General features: G+C 34.1%; 1 protein-coding gene across 4 annotated transcripts in view; it reads right to left on the bottom strand.

The window, feature by feature from the left end:
- ADAM2 (ADAM metallopeptidase domain 2) overlaps positions 1-21,573 on the bottom strand; it is a 90,885-nt gene that overhangs the window by 62,118 nt on the left and 7,194 nt on the right. For 3 of the 4 annotated variants that reach the window (XM_032143535.2, XM_058433532.1, XM_058433531.1), the window contains 4 exons: positions 15,614-15,692; positions 12,388-12,464; positions 11,806-11,974; positions 211-267 (listed from right to left, as the gene is read on the bottom strand). In XM_032143535.2, coding sequence (XP_031999426.1) covers positions 211-267; positions 11,806-11,974; positions 12,388-12,464; positions 15,614-15,692 — 382 coding nt within the window. The remainder of the gene's footprint in view (positions 1-210; positions 268-11,805; positions 11,975-12,387; positions 12,465-15,613; positions 15,693-21,573) is intronic. The other variant, XM_032143536.2, reaches the window with a different exon arrangement.

The following is a 21,573-nucleotide window of genomic DNA, read 5'->3' on the forward strand; positions in this document are numbered from 1 at the left end:
CAGTTATTTTCTTTACATTGCTATTTATAAAATTAAACACTACATAAAATTTGATTCTCAATTTACTACTGATACTAATAATTTAAAGTGCATTAGCACAGAGCTAAGGCAAAATTATCAATTCTTTTCTGTTAAAAATTTATTCCAAATTATTATTACAATCCCTCATTGCAAATATTAAGGGACATAAATGAATCAGAATATACTTACCAATTGTTTTTCAACTATAACATGCATTTCTATATACTTTGCAAAATCTTGCTGTGGCTGAAAAAATCCACAAATTTTACATCAAAATTACAGAATTACTTAAGTATTTTTAGTGCATATCACTACTATTAATGAACTAAATATTGAAAAACACAATTTTGCATATAGAAATAAAACCAGATAGTATAAGCAACACTAGATATCATAAAATCTTTTTCATCTATTTGTCACTTTCTGTACCTAATCAATTATTTAATTTACTTGGGAAACAACTTTCCTCTATCTTCCATTCTCCATATTTTCATTGGTTCCAAGCTATCCATATTATTCTCTCTTTTACCAGGCCTGCCTTACAAGAGCTCCTGAAGGAAGCACTAAACATGGAAGGGAAAAACCAGTACCAGCCACTGCAAACACATGCCAAATTCTAAAGACCATCAATGCTAGGAAGAAACTGCATCAATTAACCAGCAAAATAACCAGCTAACAATGTAATGACAGGATCAAATTCACACATAACAATATTAAACTTAAATGTAAATGGGCTAAATGCTCCAATTAAAAGACACAGACTGGCAAATTGGATAGTCAAGAGCCATCAGTGTGCTGTATTCAAGAGACCCATCTCATGTGCAGAGACAAACATAAGCTGAAAATAAAGGGACGTAGGAAGATCTACCAAGCAAATGGAAAACAAAAAAAGCAGAGGTTGCAATCCTAGTCTCTGATAAAACAGACTTTAAATCAACAAAGATCAAAAGCGACAAAGAAGGGCATTACATAATGGTAAAGTGATCAATTCAACAAGAAGAGCTAACTATCCTAAATATATATGCACCCAATACAGGAGCACGCAGATTCATAAAGCAAGTCCTTAGAGACTACAAAGAGACTTAGACTCCCACGCAATAATAATGGGAGACTTTAACACCCCACTGTCAATATTAGACAGATCAACGAGACAGAAAGTTAACAAAGATATCCAGGACTTGAACTCAGCTTTGAACCAAGCAGACCTAACAGACATCTACAGAACTCTCCACCCCAAATCAACAGAATATACATTCTTCTCAGCACCACATTGCACTTATTCCAAAATTGACCACATAGTTGGAAGTAAAGCACTCCTCAGCAAATGTAAAAGAAAAGAAATTATAACAAACTGTCTCTCAGACCACAGTGCAATCAAACTAGAACTCAGGATTAAGAAACTCACTCAAAACCACTCAACTACATGGAAACTGAACAACTTGCTCCTGAATGACTACTGGGTACATAACGAAATGAAGGCAGAAATAAAGATGTTCTTTGAAAGCAATGAGAACAAAGACACAACATACCAGAATCTCTGGCACACATTCAAAGCAGTGTGTAGAAGGAAATTTATAGCACTAAATGCCCACAAGAGAAAGCAGGAAAGATCTAAAATTGACACCCTAACATCACCATTAAAAGAACTAGAGAAGCAAGAGCAAACACATTCAATAGCTAGCAGACGGCAAGAAATAACTAAGATCAGAGCGGAACTTAAGGAGATAGAGACCAAAAAAAAACCCTTCAAAAAATCAATGAATCTGGAAGCCGATTTTATGAAAAGATCAACAAAATCGATAGACTGCTAGCAAGACTCATAAAGAAGAAAAGAGAGAAGAATAAAAAAGATGCAATAAAAAAGTGATAAAGGGGATATCACCACCAATCCCACAGAAATACAAACTACCATCAGAGAATACTATAAACACCTCTATGCAAATAAACTAGAAAATCTAGAAGAAATGGATAAATTCCTGGACACATACATCCTCCCAAGACTAAAACAGGAAGAAGTTGAATCCCTGAATAGACTAATAACAGGCTCTGAAATTGAGGCAATAATTAACCAAAATAAGTCCAGGACCAGATGGATTCACAGCCAAATTCTACCAGAGGTACAAAGAGGAGCTGGTACCATTCCTTCTGAAACTATTCCCATCAATAGAAAAAGAGGGAATCCTCCCTAACTCATTTTATGAGGCCAGCATCATCCTGATACCAAAGCCTGGGAGAGATACAACAAAAAAAGTGAATTTTAGACCAATATTCCTGAGGAACATCAATGCAAAAATCCTCAATAAAATACTGGCAAACCAAATCCCGCAGCACATCAAAAACTTATCCACCATGATCAAGTTGGCTTCATCCCTGGGATGCAAGGCTGGTTCAACATATGCAAATCAATAAACGTTATCCAGCATATAAACAGAACCAAAGACAAAAAACACATGATTATCTCAATAGATGCAGAAAAGGCCTTTGACAAAATTCAACAGCTCTTCAGGCTAAAAACTCTCAATAAACTAGGTATTGATGGGATGTATCTCAAAATAATAAGAGCTATTTATGACAAAGCCACAGCCAATGTCATACTGAATGGGCAAAAACTGAAAGCATTTCCTTTGAAAACTGACACAAGACAGGGATGCCCTCTCTCACAACTCCTATTCAACATAGTGTTGGAAGTTCTGGCCAGGGCAATCAGGCAAGAGAAAGAAATAAAGCATATTCAATTAGGAAGAGGGGAAGTCAAATTGTCCCTGTTTGCAGATGACATGATTGTATATTTAGAAAACCCCATTATCTCAGCCCAAAATCTCCTTAAGCTGATAGGCAACTTCAGCAAAGTCTCAGGATACAAAATCAATGTGCAAAAATCACAAGCATTCCTATACAATAACAGACAAACAGAGAGCCAAATCATGAGTGAACTCCCATGCACAATTGCTTCAAAGAGGATAAAATACCTAGGAATCCAACTTACAAGAGATGTGAAGGACCTCTTCAAGGAGAACTACAAACCACTGCTCAACGAAATAAAAGAGGACACAAACAAATGGAAGAACATTCCATGCTCATGGATAGGAAGAATCAATGTCTTGAAAATGACCATACTGCCGAAGGTAATTTATGGATTCAATGCCATCCCCATCAAGCTACCAATGACTTTCTCCACAGAATTGGAAAAAACTACTTTAAAGTTCATATGGAACTAAAAAAAGATCCTGCATAGCCAAGACAATCCTAAGCCAAAAGAACAAAGCTGGAGGCATCAAGCTACCTGACTTCAAACTATACTACAAGGTTACAGTACCCAAAACAGCATGGTACTGGTACCAAAACAGAGATCTAGACCAATGAAACAGAACAGAGCCCTCAGAAATAATACCACCATCTGATCTTTGACACACCTGACAAAAACAAGAAATGGGGAAAGGATTCCCTATTTAATAAATGGTGCTGGGAAAACTGGCTAGCCATATGTAGAAAGCTGAAACTGGATCCCTTCCTTATACCTTATAGAAAAATTACTTCAAGATGGATTAAAGACTTAAATGTTAGACCTAAAACCATAAAAACCCTAGAAGAAAACCTAGGCAATACCATTCAGGACATAAGCATGGGCAAGGATTTCATGACTAAAACACCAAAAGCAATGGCAACAAAAGCCAAAATTGTCAAATGGGACCTAATTAAACTAAAGAGCTTCTGCACAGCAAAAGAGACTACCATCAGAGTGAACAGACAACCTACAGAATGGGAGAAAAATTTTACAATCTGACCATCTGACAAAGGGCTAATATCCAGAATCTGCAAAGAACTTAAACAAATTTACAAGAAAAAATCAAACAACCCCATCAAAAAGTGGGTGAAGGATATGAACAGACACTTCTCAAAAGAAGAAATTCATGCAGCCAACAGACACATGAAAAAATGCTCATCATCACTGGCCATCAGAGAAATGCGAGTCAAAACCACGAGATACCATCTCATACCAGTTAGAATGGTGATCATTAAAAAGTCAGGAAACAACAGGTGCTGGAGAGGATGTGGAGAAATAGGAACATTTTTATGCTGTTGGTGGGACTATAAACTAGTTCAACACTTGTGGAAGACAGTGTGGCGATTCCTTAAGGATCTAGAACTAGAACTACCACTTGACCCAGCCATCCCATTACTGAGTATATACCCAAAGGACTATAAATCATGCTGCTATAAGGACACATGCACACGTATGTTTATTGCAGCACTACTCACAATAGCAAAGACTTGGAACAAACCCAAATGTCCATCAATGATAGACTGGATAAAGAAAATGTGGCACATATACACCACGGAATACTATGCAGCCATAAAAAAATGGTAAGTTCATGTCCTTTGTAGGGACGTGGATGAAGCTGGAAACCATCATTCTGAGCAAACTATCACAAGGACAGAAAGCCAAACACCACATATTCTCACTCATAAGTGGGAATTGAACAATTAGAACACTTGGACACAGGCTGGGGACCTTCACACACCAGGGCCTGTTGTGGGGTGGGGGGTGGGGAGGGATAACATTAGGAGATACACCTAATGTAAATGACGAGTTAATGGGTGCAGCACACCAACATGGCACGTGTATACATATGTAACAAACCTGCATGTTGTGCACATGTACCCTAGAACTTAAAGTATAATAAAAAAATAAATAAAATAAATCTATTTAAATAAATGTGTGTGTTGAAAAGGTGGGCAGAAAAAAAAGAAAATAAAAGAAAACTACACAGATGCATGAGAGAATGCCAGGAGCTGTGTGTGTTGAAAAGGTGGGCAGATGCCAATTTTAAAAATCCACAGGCCAGGAATGGTGGCTCACACCTGTAATCCCAGCACTTTGGGAGGCCGAGGTGGGTGGATCACTTGAGGCCAGGAGTTCAAGACCAGCCTGGCCAACATGGCGAAACCCTGTCTCTACTAAAAATACAAAAAATTAGCTGGGCATTGTGGCTCACACCTGTAATCACAGCTACTCAGGAGGCTGAGGCAGGAGAATCTCTTGAACCTGGGAGGCAGAGGTTGCAGTGAGCCAAGATCACACCACTGCACTCCAGTCTGGGTGGCAGAGTGAGACTCTGTCTCAGAAAAAAAAAAAAAAAAAAAATCCACAAAAGCCAAGCCATTTTATTAAGACAAAGTAGCCCTAAAAGGAGACAAAAGTGCTTGCATATGTAATGTTGAAAGAGGACTCCAAGTTTAGGACAAAGGTTGCCTTGGCCAAATAAAGACTAAGGAATTGGATCTAGCCAGAAATATCAGAGAACTCACAGTATTACACTGACCCACTTGCAATATGTATGAATTTAATATTCAGATTTAAAAATGTCAAAGGTCCTTGGTAAGAATATTCAAGAAGTTGGCAGGAAAATGTAGATGATTGATTTATCAATCAATAAATAGACAGGTAGATAGATATGGGGTTTGTGGGTGTGGGTGTCCATGTGTGTGTGTTTCAATCGAACAACCAACATGTCCTGTATTGAATTATCAACTCAGGAGAAAATTTGGACTGGGAGTGAATATCTGTAGGTCACAGTAGGTAAAGCCATAGAACTCTCTCTCTCTCTCTCTCTATATATATATATATGATATATATGTAATATATATATTATATGTGCTGATAACAAGCTCAAACATGAGATATAACACAGCAAATATCAATATTTAAAATGTGAATGTATAAGGAAAAGTCAGAAAAAGTAAGAAAGAATGAGAAGCAAGAGACAGCATTATTGCAGAAAATAAGATGACTAGAAAGTTCTGGGGAATTTTTACTTTCACTCTTTAAAAATGTATCTTAATATTTCCAAAAGCCAATTTAACAATGGATCACCACTGATTATTTGTGGAGACAGAAATTGCATTTTTGTGAAATGAATAGTAAATGAGATGTCAGGATGGATCGTTCCACTTATTCTAATATAAAGCTGGTATGTGAAGAAATGGAAAGTGATAGGTATATAATAGATTCCATTTTATTTCGTTTATTTTTAAATCTATTTTTAGTATTAAGGAGATATGATTATGTTCATATAATGAAGGAACCGTAGATGATAATTCAAAATATTACACATAATAAAATGATTAATGGAATAAGGTTATAGGATCTTTCTGTTTAGAATTATAAGGATGGAACTCAAGTGAGATAAAATAATAGATATTCAAATTTAGGAATTAAATTTTTATGTTGGAAGTAGGAGGAGGACAAAATGAGGCTAGCAAATAAAGTGAAATAGAAGGTCTAGGAGAGATAGGAATACAGATGGTTGAGAACTGTGATTTCCCCATTGCTCTGCATTTTCAGGTGTTTCTTTGAATATGCTTATTTGTTCACGTTTTGTAAGTGAACTTAATAATCAACTTGGTAAGCACTTCCTGGTAGAAGCTTCTTGGTATTTTGGGAAATGGGGCAGGGAATTACATGAAATTTTTAATCAAAACAAATAACTTTATGACCTTTTAAATACAGCAGAAAGAATATTTAAATGATAATAATTTTTATTTCCAAAAGTGAGGACAGCATAAAACAGCATGAGGGAATAAACAGAATGAGAAAAGATATGAATTATTTAAAACAATAATGTGAGTAATAATAGTAGTAGTCCTATGAGGTGTATAATATGTATAAAAATAAAAACATATAATGATAGCACAAAGTAGAACTTTAAAAGTTTTAAATAGTTCCACCGAAATTAGATATCACTTCACACATAACAGGATGGCTATAATCAAAATGATTGAAAAAATAAATGTTGAAAAAATAAATGTTGAAAAAAAAATGTGGAGGAGGCAAGGCACGGTGGCTCACATCTGTAATCCCAGCATTTTGGGAGGCTGAGGTGGGTGGATCATCTGAGGTCAGGAGTTCAAGACCAGCCTGGCCAACATGATGAAACCCCATCTCAACTAAAAATGCAAAAAATTAGCTGAGCGTGGTGGTGTGCACCTCTAATACCAGCTACTCGGGAGGCTGAGGCAGGAGAATCACTGGAACCCGGGAGGTGGAGGTTGCAGTGAGCAGAGATCGCGCCATTGCACTCCAGCCTGGGCAACAAGAGTGAAACTGTGCCTCAAAAAATAAAAAACAATAAATAAATAAATGTAGAGGAATTGGAACCCACAAATGTTGCTTCAGGAGATATAAAATTGTCAGCCACATTGGACAAATAATCTGGCAGCCACTCAAAAGGTGAAACACAGAGTCTGCCTATGACCTAGCAATTCAAATCTTAGTAATTACCTAGAGAAATAAAAACATATATCCACATAAAACATATATTAATGTTCCTAGCAATATTATAATATTTAAAAAGTAGAAACAACCAATTTGTTCATCAGCTTATGACTATATGACTTATGAGTGGTATATTTATACCCAGGCATATGTTATTCAGCCATAAATATAAAAGAGGTACTGATGAATTTTGACCACCTTAAAAGTGAAAGAAGTCACAAAAGATATTGTAAGTTTCCAGTTATATAAAATATCTTGAATAGGCAAGTCTATATCTATGACAATAGATTTGTAGTTTCCTGGGAAGGCAGGAGAATGAAGAATGACTGCCATGGTTATAAAGTTTCTTTGTAGGGCATAGAGTCTCTGTCACAACTATTCAACTTTGCCACCATAATATGAAAGTATACATAAACAATATATAGAATAGCAGTAATAGATGTTATTTATACAAACAGCCTGTGGGCCAGATTTGGCCTGAGGGCCATAGTTTGTCAACTCCTAGTTAGACTAGCCACTAAAATTATTATGTTGTAAAAATCGTTTTGTATTCATAAACTATATAAGAACAAAATATATGAAACAATATATAATGTAAAAGCTCATTAGAGGAGAAAAAAATACTTGATTAATAAAAAAGATGTAACAGCATGATTAAATCCTTGAGAAAAATAAATAGATTAGATATAAAAGAAGAAAGAATAAAGGAATAAGGAACATATAAGACAAATAAGAAATGACAAAGTGGTAGATTAAATCCAAATTATGTAAGTGTGTGCATTAAAAGTAGATGCAATAAATAACCTTGGCAACTAGAAAAGTTGAGCTCATAGAAGTAGAGAGTGACATTGTTGTCATGAGAGTATAGGAAGAGTCAGGGGAGGAGCAGATGGGGAAAGGTTGGCTATTGGTTACAAAAGTACAGCTAGATAGAAGGAGTAAGTTCTAGTGTTCTATAGTACCATAGGGTGACTATAGTTAACAATAATTTATTGTATGTTTTCAAGTAGCTTAAAGAGGGAATTTTGAATGTTCCTAACATAAATAAATGAGAAATGTTTAAGGTAATAAATAAGCTAATTACCCTGATTTGATCATTACACCTTTTATTCAAATATCAAAATATCATTTGTATCCCCTAAGTGTGATTATTATCTGTCAGTTAAAAATAAAATTGTTGGATGTGATTTAAAATGTTTAAAAACTTAGTAATATGTGCTTTAAAAGAGATATACTTTAATTAAAATATTATTAGCTATTCTGACCACACAAAAAAGAAAATATTTAAATTAATAAAATCAGAAATGAAAAAGAAGATTACTAAAAATCTTACCGATATTTAAAGACCTATAAGGGAGTCCTACAAACAACAATATGCCAAGAAATAAATAGATGAAATAGAAAAACCTCTATAGACATGCAAACTACCTAAATTGACTCCAAAAAAATTAGAAAATTATAATAGACTTATGAGAAAAAATGTAATTACTAATAAAAATTCTTTCCTAAAAATGTCCAATCCCAGATGGATTTTATAGATGTTGAAATAATTAAACCAATCCTACACAAAGTCTCCAGAATGGAGGAGACAACACTTCCCAACTCATTTTGTGAAGTTTGTATCACCCTGATACCAAAGACAGAGAAAAATATCATATGAAAACAAATCTGCACAGCAATTTTCTTTATAAATATAAATGAAAAAAATCTTCAAAATTATGCCAGCAAACTGAATCCAGCAATACATAAAAAGAATTATGCACTACAACAAAGAGAGACTGGATACAAGTTTAGTTTAATAATCAAAAGTCAATTAATGCAATACACCACATTAACAAAATAACAATAAAAATGAAATTATTATCTCAGCAGACGTTGCAGAACAAAAATATCTGACAAAATCCAACAACCCTTAATGACAAAACAAAAATCATTAACAAACGAACATTGGATGAAACCTTCTTTAACCTGATAAAGGGCACCTGTGAAAAAATTGCAAATAACATTATGCTTAAGGGTGACGGACTGAATCTTTTCTCCCTAAGATTGGGAAAAGATGAGAACATCTCTTCTCACCTATTCTATTCAACATTATAATGGAAGTAGCAATCAGGACAATTAAGTAAGAAAAAGGAAATTTGAGATATCTTAGTTGGAAAGAAACAAGATAAACTACCTTTATTCAAGAGAGCATGACCATGTCCATAAAAAGTCATGGAGTTCAATAGAAAACTAATAAACAAGTTTGTCAAGTTCACAGAATACAAAACCAATATGGAAAATTCACTAATTACCAAATACTAATAATGAGAAATCCAAACTGATATGAAATAAATAACATCTAAAATAATAACTTCTATAAATAACAAAAGAAGCTTTACTGAAGACTTAGACTTAAATATATAAAACATTGCAGAAATAAATTAAAGAATATCTAAAAAATAAAAGCTACTTACTGCTCATGGATAGAGTTAATATTGTTAATATAGCAACATTCCTCAGGTTTATCTACAGATTCAACACAATCCTGGGTGCCATTTTATGGAAATTAAAAATAAATTTTAAAATATGTTTGGAAATGCATAGTAGCCAGAATAACCAAAAGAATCTTGGAAAATAAGAATATTGAAGGATGTACACTTACCAATTCCAAATCTTACTACAAAAATACAGTAGTAAAGAAAATGTGGTAGTGGCGTTAGAGTAGACATAAAGATTACTGGACTATAATTTTAAGTCTGGTAATAATCCCTAACATTTATTGTCAACTGATCTTTGAAAAAAAATCAAGAACGTTCAATGGGGAGAAAATAATCTCTTCAACAAGTGGTGTGAGGACAGCTGGATATTGATATGAAAAAAACAATTTGAATTTCTACCTCATCCAATACAAAATATTAAAGTGTATCACATATCAAAATGAGATTAAAGAATAAAACATTTAGAAGAAACATAAGAATAAATGACGTGATATTGGTGTGATGATTAATTTTACCTGTAAAGTTGTGTGGGCCACTGTGCCCAGATATTAGGTCAAACATTACCCTGGATTCCTCTGTGAAGGTGCCTTTTAGACGAAATTAACATTTAAGTTGGTAAAGCTCTAGTAAAGCACATTACTCTTCCTTATGTGGGTGAACCTCATCCAATCAGTTAAAGCCTTTTTTAGAAAACAAAGTATTTCCTAAACAAAATGGAATTCTGCCAGCAGACTATGTTGGTCTTAAACTGCAAATCTTCCTTGGATAACCAGCCTGCCCACTTACCCTGTAGATTTTGGATTTACCAAGCCTTCACAACCATCTGAGTCAATTCCATAAAATCTCTCTCTCCCTCTCTCTGTATGCACACAAACACACACATATATATCTCCTGTTGGTTTTCTGTTTCTCTGGAGAACCCTGATACAGATGTTGGTACCAGGAATGAGGTACCGAGAAAACAGAATCTTAAGGGGACATCTTCTGAATTGTTGCTGGGGTTTTGGGAATTTGCCTTCTACTTAGATTAGATTTAAAGACAATTCTATAGAGAGCAGATAGTTCATGGCATGATGTAGCAATAGAGACAGGCACAATATTACCACTGAATACTTCTGATCAAACACTTATGAAGGCAAGGGTCTTGGTGACCACGTATATGATACTTTTGAACATTTTTGTCAAACTAGCAAATATAATGAGATTGGTTGCTCCTAATGTTGCTAGACAAAGTGGAGAAAGGAGAGAATAAGCTTATTTGAATTACCATCTCAAGTGATGCATAAATTACCCAAAAGCTTCTTTGCGTGTCTTGAAATAAATTTTTATATCCTATAGCCACAGAGCTGAGATTACTGAAAACCAAACCCAGAATCTTATCCTGCAGTGGATGAATTACAGTGCAAACTGAATTCCCAACCTCCCATGGTACTGCCATCAAAGGGAGAGCATTGAGTGAGAAGCAGTGGGATCCTGAAAATTGGAATAGGAACCTAGATAAGGACCCTAATGAAGCTGGGGCTATAAAACTCCGAAATGCTGGTGAATCTTGTTTGCTAGTAGAAGCATCCTCTCTCACACTTTCTGAGGAAATTAAATAACCCTGAATCCTCTGAGGAAAATATAATGACCTCCTCTGAGGCAGTTCCCTTACAAGATAGGGGTGATTCTCCTCAGGACCCTAGATTTGTATCTTGTTTATGTGGATGGCATTTGTGTTTGTTACACCAGAATTTTAACATAATGGCTATGGGGAAAGGAGTGCATCTGCTGACAATAAAGGTCTAGATTACAGAAAAAGATGCCACTAACAGTTGAAAATGTCATGATTGGAGTTCTGGAAAATTACAAAACTAGTTTTAAGGCTTAATGATATAAGTTATGAAGTTTCTGGTACATGTATCCATACATGTGGCTATATGTTTTGGTGTTTATGGGTGTGTAAATATGTAATTTATCAACTATAAATTTCAGTGCTTACATCGCTGTATAGTAATAACCATAGAGTTTGTTCAATTAATCACCTACCTCTACGCTTTGTAATTTAAAGGACAGATCTCTTGATTCAATATCCTTCTCATTATATAAGGAAACATCTGCTTTCTTATGTTTTACTTGGTAAATTACATGTTCAAAGCCAACTGAAGACTCCAGGGGTTCTATTCCATAACTAACATTTTCAAACTGTAGTAAGCCCCTAAAAATTTCAAAAAAAATTAATAAGTAAAATAATGCCTTGTGGAAAAGCCAAGAAAATGCCACTTAGCATTATTTTTTCATGGTATGCAGATTATTTTTAGCCTGAGTCTAAGGTGATAAAATAGGAGAAAGTTACTGGGTATCCACATACTTACTGAGTGACACCGCATAGTAATGCTATTAGTTTGCCTAGCTATTAATATTTCATGGCTTCCAAATATATTTAAAAAATCATAATCCTGCATAAGGTCAGGAGCCATTATAAGTATTTCCATACCATGCTTTGTGAGTGGCAGTTTTCCCACAATAGTCATGCCTCACTTTAGAACCACTGAATATTATGTTGAAATGTTTAAAATAATTTTCAAGTAAATATTTTATTTTGTAATTCATAAAACAGTAAATTACAACCTGAGTCCAGTACATGTGCTAACCATCACCACAGATTTTGGATAACCTTCAATATGCCCTTGGTAGTGGCAGAAATTCTGAAAGATAAAATACACACATCTCCATTAGAATGATTTGTGTTATAGATACAATTTTCAAATATGTAAAACATATATGTTTTGTTTTTATGCATCAAATACTCGTGTTTCAAAAGTGGATTTATAATGTTATTAGATGAGCATATGGCTTGGTTTTCCAAAGTACTCCCCACAGATTCATGAAAAATGAGTATATTTTCATATTTCTATATGTTTTAAATTAAGCATGACGTTCTCAGTTGTTAGAGTGAGGTAAACATCATCAAAACTTATATTTTTCATACTTTTCTGACAATGTTGCATGGTAGATAAGCAAAGTTAATTTTTAATTTCATCAAAATGTTTTTCAATTCCATCAAAATGTTTTCATTTGCAAATTTCACCTGGAATTTGTATTGACCTTTGCTTTATAGTTCATCTTTCTACTGTGATACCTAAAATCTTAGTTTGTACCACTTTCCAAATACCATACTTCATCGACTCAATACACTGTATTTCTATTTCCATCTTATTTAAAAATGTATGTGAAAATATTTATGCTTTTATTTTTATCACCAATTGGGGTATACTTCATACTTTATATAATGAGGGTAAAAATATCTTGAACATTCCACAGCTTTTATCTCCTTCCTTCCAAATGTAGTTTATAATATCCAGATTGATAACATTTCTACTTCTGTGGAATATCAGGAAGTTACATCAACCTTAAACATAGGATGACATTAAGAAACTTAGAAATGAATGAATAAGTCATTTTTAAGTCACATAGGATAAAATTTTCATGGAAGAATCAAAAAGCTTCACTTATTACCCAATATCCTTTCCCAGTTTATTTTTATCATTGTCAGTTTTGCATTGTTTGCCCTCAATATAATATCTTCTTGTTCAATATTATATTTGCACTTGAAAAGTGTGTGTATACACTTGATATATTTGCTGAATTTCTTTCTACTTCATTTAGAAGTTTACAAAGTTTCTTTCTACTTTATTATTGGAAGAGAAATGTTTAAATCTTCAAATATAATTATTATTTGTCTATTTCTTTCATTTCCGTCAATTATGCCTTCCATAATTTGAGGATTTGAGGTCTGTTTTGTTTTTTGTTTTGCTTTGTTTTTTGTGATGGAGTCTTGCTCTGTCGCCAGGCTGGAGTACAGTGGCGTGATCTCGGCTCACTGCAATCTCCTCCACCATGGGTTCAAGTGATTCTCCTGCCTCAGCCTCCTGAGTAGTTGGGACTGCAGGCACAAGGTGCCACGCCCAGCTAATTTTTGTATTTTTAGTAGAGATGGGGTTTCACCATTATGGTCAGGATCGTCGCCATCTCTTGACCTCATGATCCACCCACCTTGGCCTCCCAAAGTGCTGGGATTACCGGCGTGAGCCACCACACCCAGCCTGAGGTCTGTTTTTATGTGCACACACATTTTAGATTGTTTAAGCATCCTGGTAATTTTACCTTTTAATTATGATGACTATCTGTTTGTCCTGGAGAGATCACAAAATCCGGGACAATGATGAATGGCTTTCACTTGTCCTACTCTGGATGCAGGGAACAAACTCTTTCCTGGTCTAGCTGGCTGATTTTTTTTCTTTTGTAGATAAGTCTTTATTTATCAAGATAATATGACTTTAGGAATGGGAATCATGTGTGGACTTAAGAAAAATAAATAATCCAATAAATACACCTGTTTCCAACCTAATTTAATGAGCTTTTTCCTAGGATAGAGGTAGGCCTGCAACCTTGGCAAACACAATTTATTTTCAAGGCAGCATATTTTTACTACATTTGAGATCAACATGCAACTACTTACCACATTCAGATTGTTGATGCTTTGAATGCTTTGTAGCATTCTTGCTTGTTTTTTTTTTAACTGTACATTTATCTTTCATGGTTACCTCTTGGGTGGTAGGAAGCAGAGTTATGTATGGAAGAATGATACAAAATACAGGTGTGGGATATTGTGATCTCCTGTGCCTCTGTCTTGGATTCTCACTCTGTCTTCTCTCCTCTCTCTCATGCATGCAAATACAAACACACATATGCACACACACATACGTATGTGTGTGTATAACACTGTGTAACACTATATTAGTTATATATTTGTATAGGCTACTCTATAACTGACTCATAGAGTTGTGTACTCTCTTGGGCAAAACTTAAAGCAACTGACCATATCTATTATTTCTTCTGTTGAAATCCTAGCCTCTCTAAAAATGTTTTACTTTCAAAACACTTGAGTCGCTATATAGAAATCAAGAACACGAATGGAAAACACAACAGCAATTAGTAGAGCAGGGCTGAGGTTAAAAAAGGAAAGAACAGAGGCTGGGCACGGTGGCTCACACCTGTAATCCTAGCACTTTGGGAGGCCAAGGTGGGTGGATCACCTGAGGTCGGGAGTTTGAGACCAGCCTGACCAACATGGAGAAACCCTGTCTCTACTGAAAATACAAAATTAGCCGGGCATGGTGACACATGCCTGTAATCCCAGCTACTCAGGAGGCTGAGGCAGGAGAATCGCTTGAACCCGGGAGGCAGAGGTTGCGGTGAGCTGAGATCGTGCCATTGCACTCCAGCCTGGGCAACAAGAGTGAAACTCCATCTCAAAAAAAAAAAAAAAAGAACATTTCAGTCATGACCAATCCCGGCAATTTTATTCACTCTTCTTTATTATTTTTATAACAAATTATAGACAACATTAAATTAAGCTCTACATGTTCCAAATAGATGAAAATTTAATATACTCCTAAACGTGTGTGAAATTTTATGTGTACTTATTTGGTCCTTGAACGTACTTCAGAGAAGATTAGATTCTTATTTTCTCCTCAGATTTAGCTTTCCTGATACAAGTCATGGTTTTTCATTTTACGTATTTCACAACATATTTAGTCCCTATCACCTCAGGTACATGAGCCCTTAGCATGTTTCTAAATAGTTTAGAAACACTACAATCACGTCTTTTTGGTTAATCATCTGTTTAATAGGGTCAACTCAGTACATTAGTATACATCATCAACAGGAAAACATTAAACTTGTGCCAAAAAGCCATGACCCAACACTTTAGACTCTAATAACATGTGGACACTAAATAAGGTGATCATAGAAACTCACATGACAAAAATAAAAGAGATCATAAAAAACATACCTGAAAATCTTGGTCAAGTGGTTTCATAATTCCTGTGCCACTATAACTGTAAACTCTAAAATTATGGGGTAAAAAGTTTCTGTAACACAAAGATAAAATGGAAAAAATTGATTCTTAACCTTCTGTTTTGAAACATTTATTTTATTAATTATAGATAGGTTGACACAGAAAGAGCAAGAGAAACAGAGGGATATTTTCTAAATGTGTGGATTTTCTTCTAAATTTTACTCAAACATCTTAGACTTCACTCACTCTATTGTTACTCTGTCCTCCTAGCTGTTTTCCAAACACAACAGGCAAGCTTGGACCTCAGGATATTTGTACCATTTTGTTGGCCATTCCTGGAAAGTTCTTCAACATAGTTCATTGTTCTCCATCTATTTCAAGTCTTTGCTTATACATCAACTTCCCACTGAGGTTTATCTTGAAAATTTTATTTAAAATGTCAACTTGTTCAATCACCAAAGCGTAGGATTTTTAAACTATACTCTAAATTTGCTCTATAGTTTTTTGCCCAAGCATATATTACCTTCTCATATTCTATTTATTTATTATATAATTATCCATCTCGTTTGATGATAATATAAACTCAGAGATTTGCATCTATGTTGTTACTAATACTAATGCACCCCAAGCATTAGTATTGTTTGCCAAAGTTACATAAAAAGTTAAGCTAATCTCTGAAGATCAGAGCATTTTTGTTTCAAAATTGATGACACAGTATCAAAAAGCTGTATGTAAATCAAGTAGGATAAAGGGAAATAAAAGTCAGATATAAATATATCATCAGAAAAAAAGACTAACAAAACCCAGATAAACTTTAAAGATCTTTAAAGTTTCAAGAAAAAAGGATGTTACTTTTGAAGAAACAAATAATTCTTAATAAACAAATTAACAAATAATACAGCTACTTCATCAGTAGAAAAGGAAAAAAAAGCCAGAAAACAATGGAATGATGATTTAAAAGGCAAACGACATCTTTTTCAAAGACATCTTAGAATTTATTCCAGCAAAAATTTATAAGAATATAGTTAAGTTGTTTCATATGAATTTTAGCATTGTTTTTTATTTCCATTTCTGTGAAAAATGTCATTAGAATTTTGAGAGGGTTTACACTGAATCTGTAGATTGCTTTGGGTATTATGGACATTTTAGCAATATTTATTTTTCCAATTCATGAACATGGTTTATCATTCTGTTTATTTGTTGTTTTCCTTCATTTCTTTTAACAATGTTTTATAGTTTTCAATGTACAGATCTTTTACCTCCTTAGTTAAATTTGTCTAAATAGCCAAAACGATCTTGACCAAAATGAACACAGCTAGAGGCATCATACTACTTGACTTCAAACTATACTGTATACCCATAATAACGGAAAGAGTATAGTACTGGTATAAAAATAGATACATAGACCAATGGAACAATATAGATATAAGAGAAATAAACACATTTACAGTCAGTTGGTGTTTGACAAAATTGTCAAGAAGACATAATGGGGAAAGGACAGTCTCTTCAATGAAATCACATACAGAAAACTGGACACCTACATGCAGAAAAACAAAATTGCCTCCTATCACACACCATATTAAAAAAAAACTCAAGGCCAGGAGCGGTGGCTCACGCCTGTAATCCCAGCACTTTGGGAAGCCGAGGCGGGTAGATCACGAGGTCGGGAAATTGAGACCATCCTGACTAAAATGGTGAAACCTGGTCTCTACTAAAAATACAAAAAATTAGCCAGGCATGGTGGCAGGTGCTTGTAGTGCCAGCTACTTGGGAGGCTGAGGCAGGAGAATGGAGTCAACCCAGGAGGCCGAGCTTGCAGTGAGCCGAGATTGCGTGCCCGAGACCGCACCACTGCACTCCAGCCTGGCCTACAGAGCGAGACTATGTCTCAAAAAAAACCCAACAACAACAACAACAACAACAACAACAACAACAAAAAACTCAAAGTGGATTAAAACTTAACCATAATAGTTGTGATGCTAAAACTACTAGAAGAAAACATAGAGGAAATGCTTGACATTGGTCTGGGCAATGATTTTTTGGGTATGACTACAAAAGCACAGGTAACAAAAACAAAACTAGACAAAAACTAGACATGGGAGTATATAAAATTTAGAAGCTTCCATACAGCAAAGGAAACAACACTACAAAGAGACAACCTAAAGAATGAGAGAAAAGATTTGCCAACTATACACCTAATAAGGGGTCAAAATCCAAAATGTATAGGAACACAAACAACTAAAAAAAAAAAAAACATTGAAAATGAGCAAACTACCTAAATAGACTTTCTCAAAAGAAGACATACATATGGCCAAGAGGCATATGAAAAACTTCTCATTATCACTAATCATCAGAAAACTGTATATCAAAACCACAATGGGGTAACACCTTACTCCTGTTTAATTGGCTCTTATCAAAAAGACAGGAGAGAGCAAGTGTTGGCAAGGACGTGGAGAAAGGGGAACACTTCCCCAGTGTTGGTGGAAATGTAAATTAGTACAACCATTACGGAAAATAATAAAGAGGTTTCTCAAAATGTTAAAAATAGAACTACTGTATGATTCAGCAATCCCTTTAGTGGGCATATATCCAAAGCAAATAAAATTAGTATGTTGAAGAGATAACTGTAATAAACATCTCCCAGGTTTATTGCAGTAGAACTCACAACAGTCAAGATATGGAATCAAGCTTAAGTGTCCATCAATGGGCAAATGGATAAAGAAAATGTGGTATATACGCACAACGGAATACTTGGCAGTCATAAAAACAAAATAAATTCATTTGTTCGCTACAGGTTGGATGAATCTGTAGGGCATTACGTGAAGCAAAATAAGCCAAGTTTAGAAAGAAAAATATTACCTGATCTCATTTATATGGAGAGTCTAAAAAATTCAAACTCATAGAAGCAGAGAGTAGAATGATGGTTTTTGGGGTCTGAGAGTGGGAAAATGGGAGATGATGGTTAAAGAAAAGAAAGTTTCAGTTAGAAGGAATAAGGTCTGGAAAGCTTTTGAACAACAAGTTGACTGTAGTTAGTAATGTTTTATACTTGAAAATTGCTAAGGGATTAGATCTCAAGTATTCTCAACCTCAGAAAAGGTAAGTATTTGAAGTGATGAATATGTTCATTAGTTTAATCATTTCACGGTGTATACCTATCTAAAAATATGTTGCAAACTGTTACTATATATAATTTTTTCTGTCAATTAGGCCTTTATATAGCTGGAAGGGGAAGAATATGATTAAATAAGATTTAATGACAAAAACACATATAATTTAAAACAAGCAGTCTTATAATAAAAATATATTAAGAGTTCCTGAGATATATCAAAATTAGCTCCAGATAGAAGCACAGAAATGTAGGGAGAACTAAAGAGCACCAGAATTGGTAAATTTTGGTTAAATTAAAATGAACACCGACTTTATAAAAAATAGTAATACTTCATGGGGATTTAAAAATATACAGGTTTGTGATGTGTGAAAAAAATAATGAAGGGGAAGCAGAGGGTAAAGGGAGTTAGAGATTTAAGGATCTAAAAGCATATGGTAATTGGTAGGAGGAATAATTTGTAATAGATTCAATTACTCAAGAGTTGATATATTAACACAGAGAAACTACTAAGAGTAAAAGAATGTATAACAAAGAATTTAATTGAGGAATAATGTATAATATAAATCAGTAGATTCAATCAGATAGAGGCAATGAAGAAAAAAGAGGAATATAAAACAAAAGACAAAACAGAAAAAATAATGTTTCCAAAATCACGTGAAAATTTAAACAATCAAGAAGAGTAAGCACACCATAAAACTGAAGGACAAGTCTGGTTATAAACACCTATTATAAAGTCATAGTAATTAAAACTACGACATTTGGACAGATAAATAGACAGGGTTTAATAATGAGCATTTAAACCAAGAGAAGAGAAGAAAGAATCCAGAGACTTGTTTATATAGAGTCAATTAATTTATAAAAAAGATTACATTACAGTGCAGTGAAGAAATATCATTTTTTTATTGTCCTGGGTCCACTGGATGCTAATTTGAAAGAAAAATAATTGCCAAAACATGCATGATGAGGAAAAAGGTGGAAAAGATTTATCTTTATACTATCAAGATTTATCATAAATAGACAAATAGACCAAAAAGTTTAATCAAGAGCTTGGAAACAGATAAAACCATATATAAATGTATAATATATAACCATCATCACACAGAAGACATGTACAGGAAGATAGAAGATTCAATAAAGCTCTTGAAACATTTGAAAAATCATACAGAAAAACTAAATTGGTTGTCTACCTTATAGCATATTCAAAAGCCAATTTCTGTTTCAACAAAGACCTGAATGTGAAAGGCAAAACTAAAAATATTTTAGAGGATTATATAAGATTTAGTCATGGCCTTTGAGTAAGAAAGGATTTCTTATACAAGATACAAATATAACTTACCACAATGGAAGAATTATCTTTACCAAATACCGTAAGTGTGAAAACACAAGGAGAGAAAAGGTCAGATTAGAAATATCTTTTGACAAAGAACAAATGTCTTCAACAGGCACTTCACAGGGGAGAAATTCCATATGGCTAACTGTTGTATTTAAAAAGTTAGAGAAATTATTTACAGTTGGAGAAATACATATTATTTACAGTTAGAGAAATACATATTAAATCACAGTAGGACATAAGTATATAATTATAAGCATTTAAAACTTAAAACATCTACCACTATTAGTAGAATATATAATTCAGAGGGGTGTGTAAATTAGTATAATGCTTTGGAGGAAATGTATGGTAATTATGAAAATGCATGTAACTTAACCCATCCGTATGCTGTTAGTCGTATGTCCTATAAAATCTTGTGCATATGCCCAAAAGAATATACATTTTAACATAACCAAACTAGACAGAAACAAAATGTTCAAAATAAGATGAAATAAATTGTTATGTAATCATGAAATTGGATGCTATACAGTAATAAAAATGAATAGATTGGAATTACTTGCAACAAAGTTGATAAAACCTCACAAACATTAATTTGAGTGACTAAAACTAGAAAAATCATCATAATTCATTTATTTAGAGTTAGAAAACAGACAAAAAGAAACCACATTAGCTATAGGATAATAAATTCTAAATAAAATCAGAAAAATGGATATCACAACAATCCAGAAAAGTAGTGAGAAGGACTGAGGGGCTATTATAGGAAATGATAAACAGCACAACTTCTTGAGTGCAGTCAATATATGTGTAAAGTCAGAGGGTTACATAAATATTCACTTCACGACACTTATTTAACTGCACAAACATATTTTATATTTTAATTTATGCCAATTTTATTATGCAATGAACATTAAAAAATTTTAAAGATAATTGACAGTGATTTTTGTGACAGAAAGGAGACCTATTTCCCAGTTTCCATCACCACTCTTGATATTGAAATGACTATAATTTTCAAATACAGGACTACACTGTAAATAATGGGGTAATAAACTGGCCCATAGGTCAAATCCAACTGATAGATTGTTTTTGAAAATGAAGTGGTATTGCAAACTAACCACACCCATCATTTGCATACTGTTTATGGCTGCTTTTACAACAGCAAGTAGTTGCAAGAGAGTGTATAGAGCTCAGAGTCTAAAATATTTACTCTCTCCCATTTGCCAAAACATTTCCTGATTCGGTTGTATTATACGGTTAATGGAAATGATCAAAGCAATAGGAACAAAGGCTGGTACCTCAGCTGAAAGAGTGAGCAGGTGAAGCTGTGCAAAGTAAGATAGATTCTGGATCAGAATCATACCTTAAGAATAGGTGGTTTAATGTCCTCTGGTCATTAGCATGAGAACACATTATTTACGACAATAGTTGCAAGCATCAGAACACATTGATGTGAGCCTTTAAATGAAAGGAATAGAGCTAGACATTTCCTCTGCAAGTTGCTAATAGGAATGAAAA

Source organism: Hylobates moloch, unplaced genomic scaffold (genome assembly GCF_009828535.3).
Source record: "Hylobates moloch isolate HMO894 unplaced genomic scaffold, HMol_V3 SCAFFOLD_22, whole genome shotgun sequence".
Classification (NCBI taxonomy): domain Eukaryota; kingdom Metazoa; phylum Chordata; class Mammalia; order Primates; family Hylobatidae; genus Hylobates; species Hylobates moloch.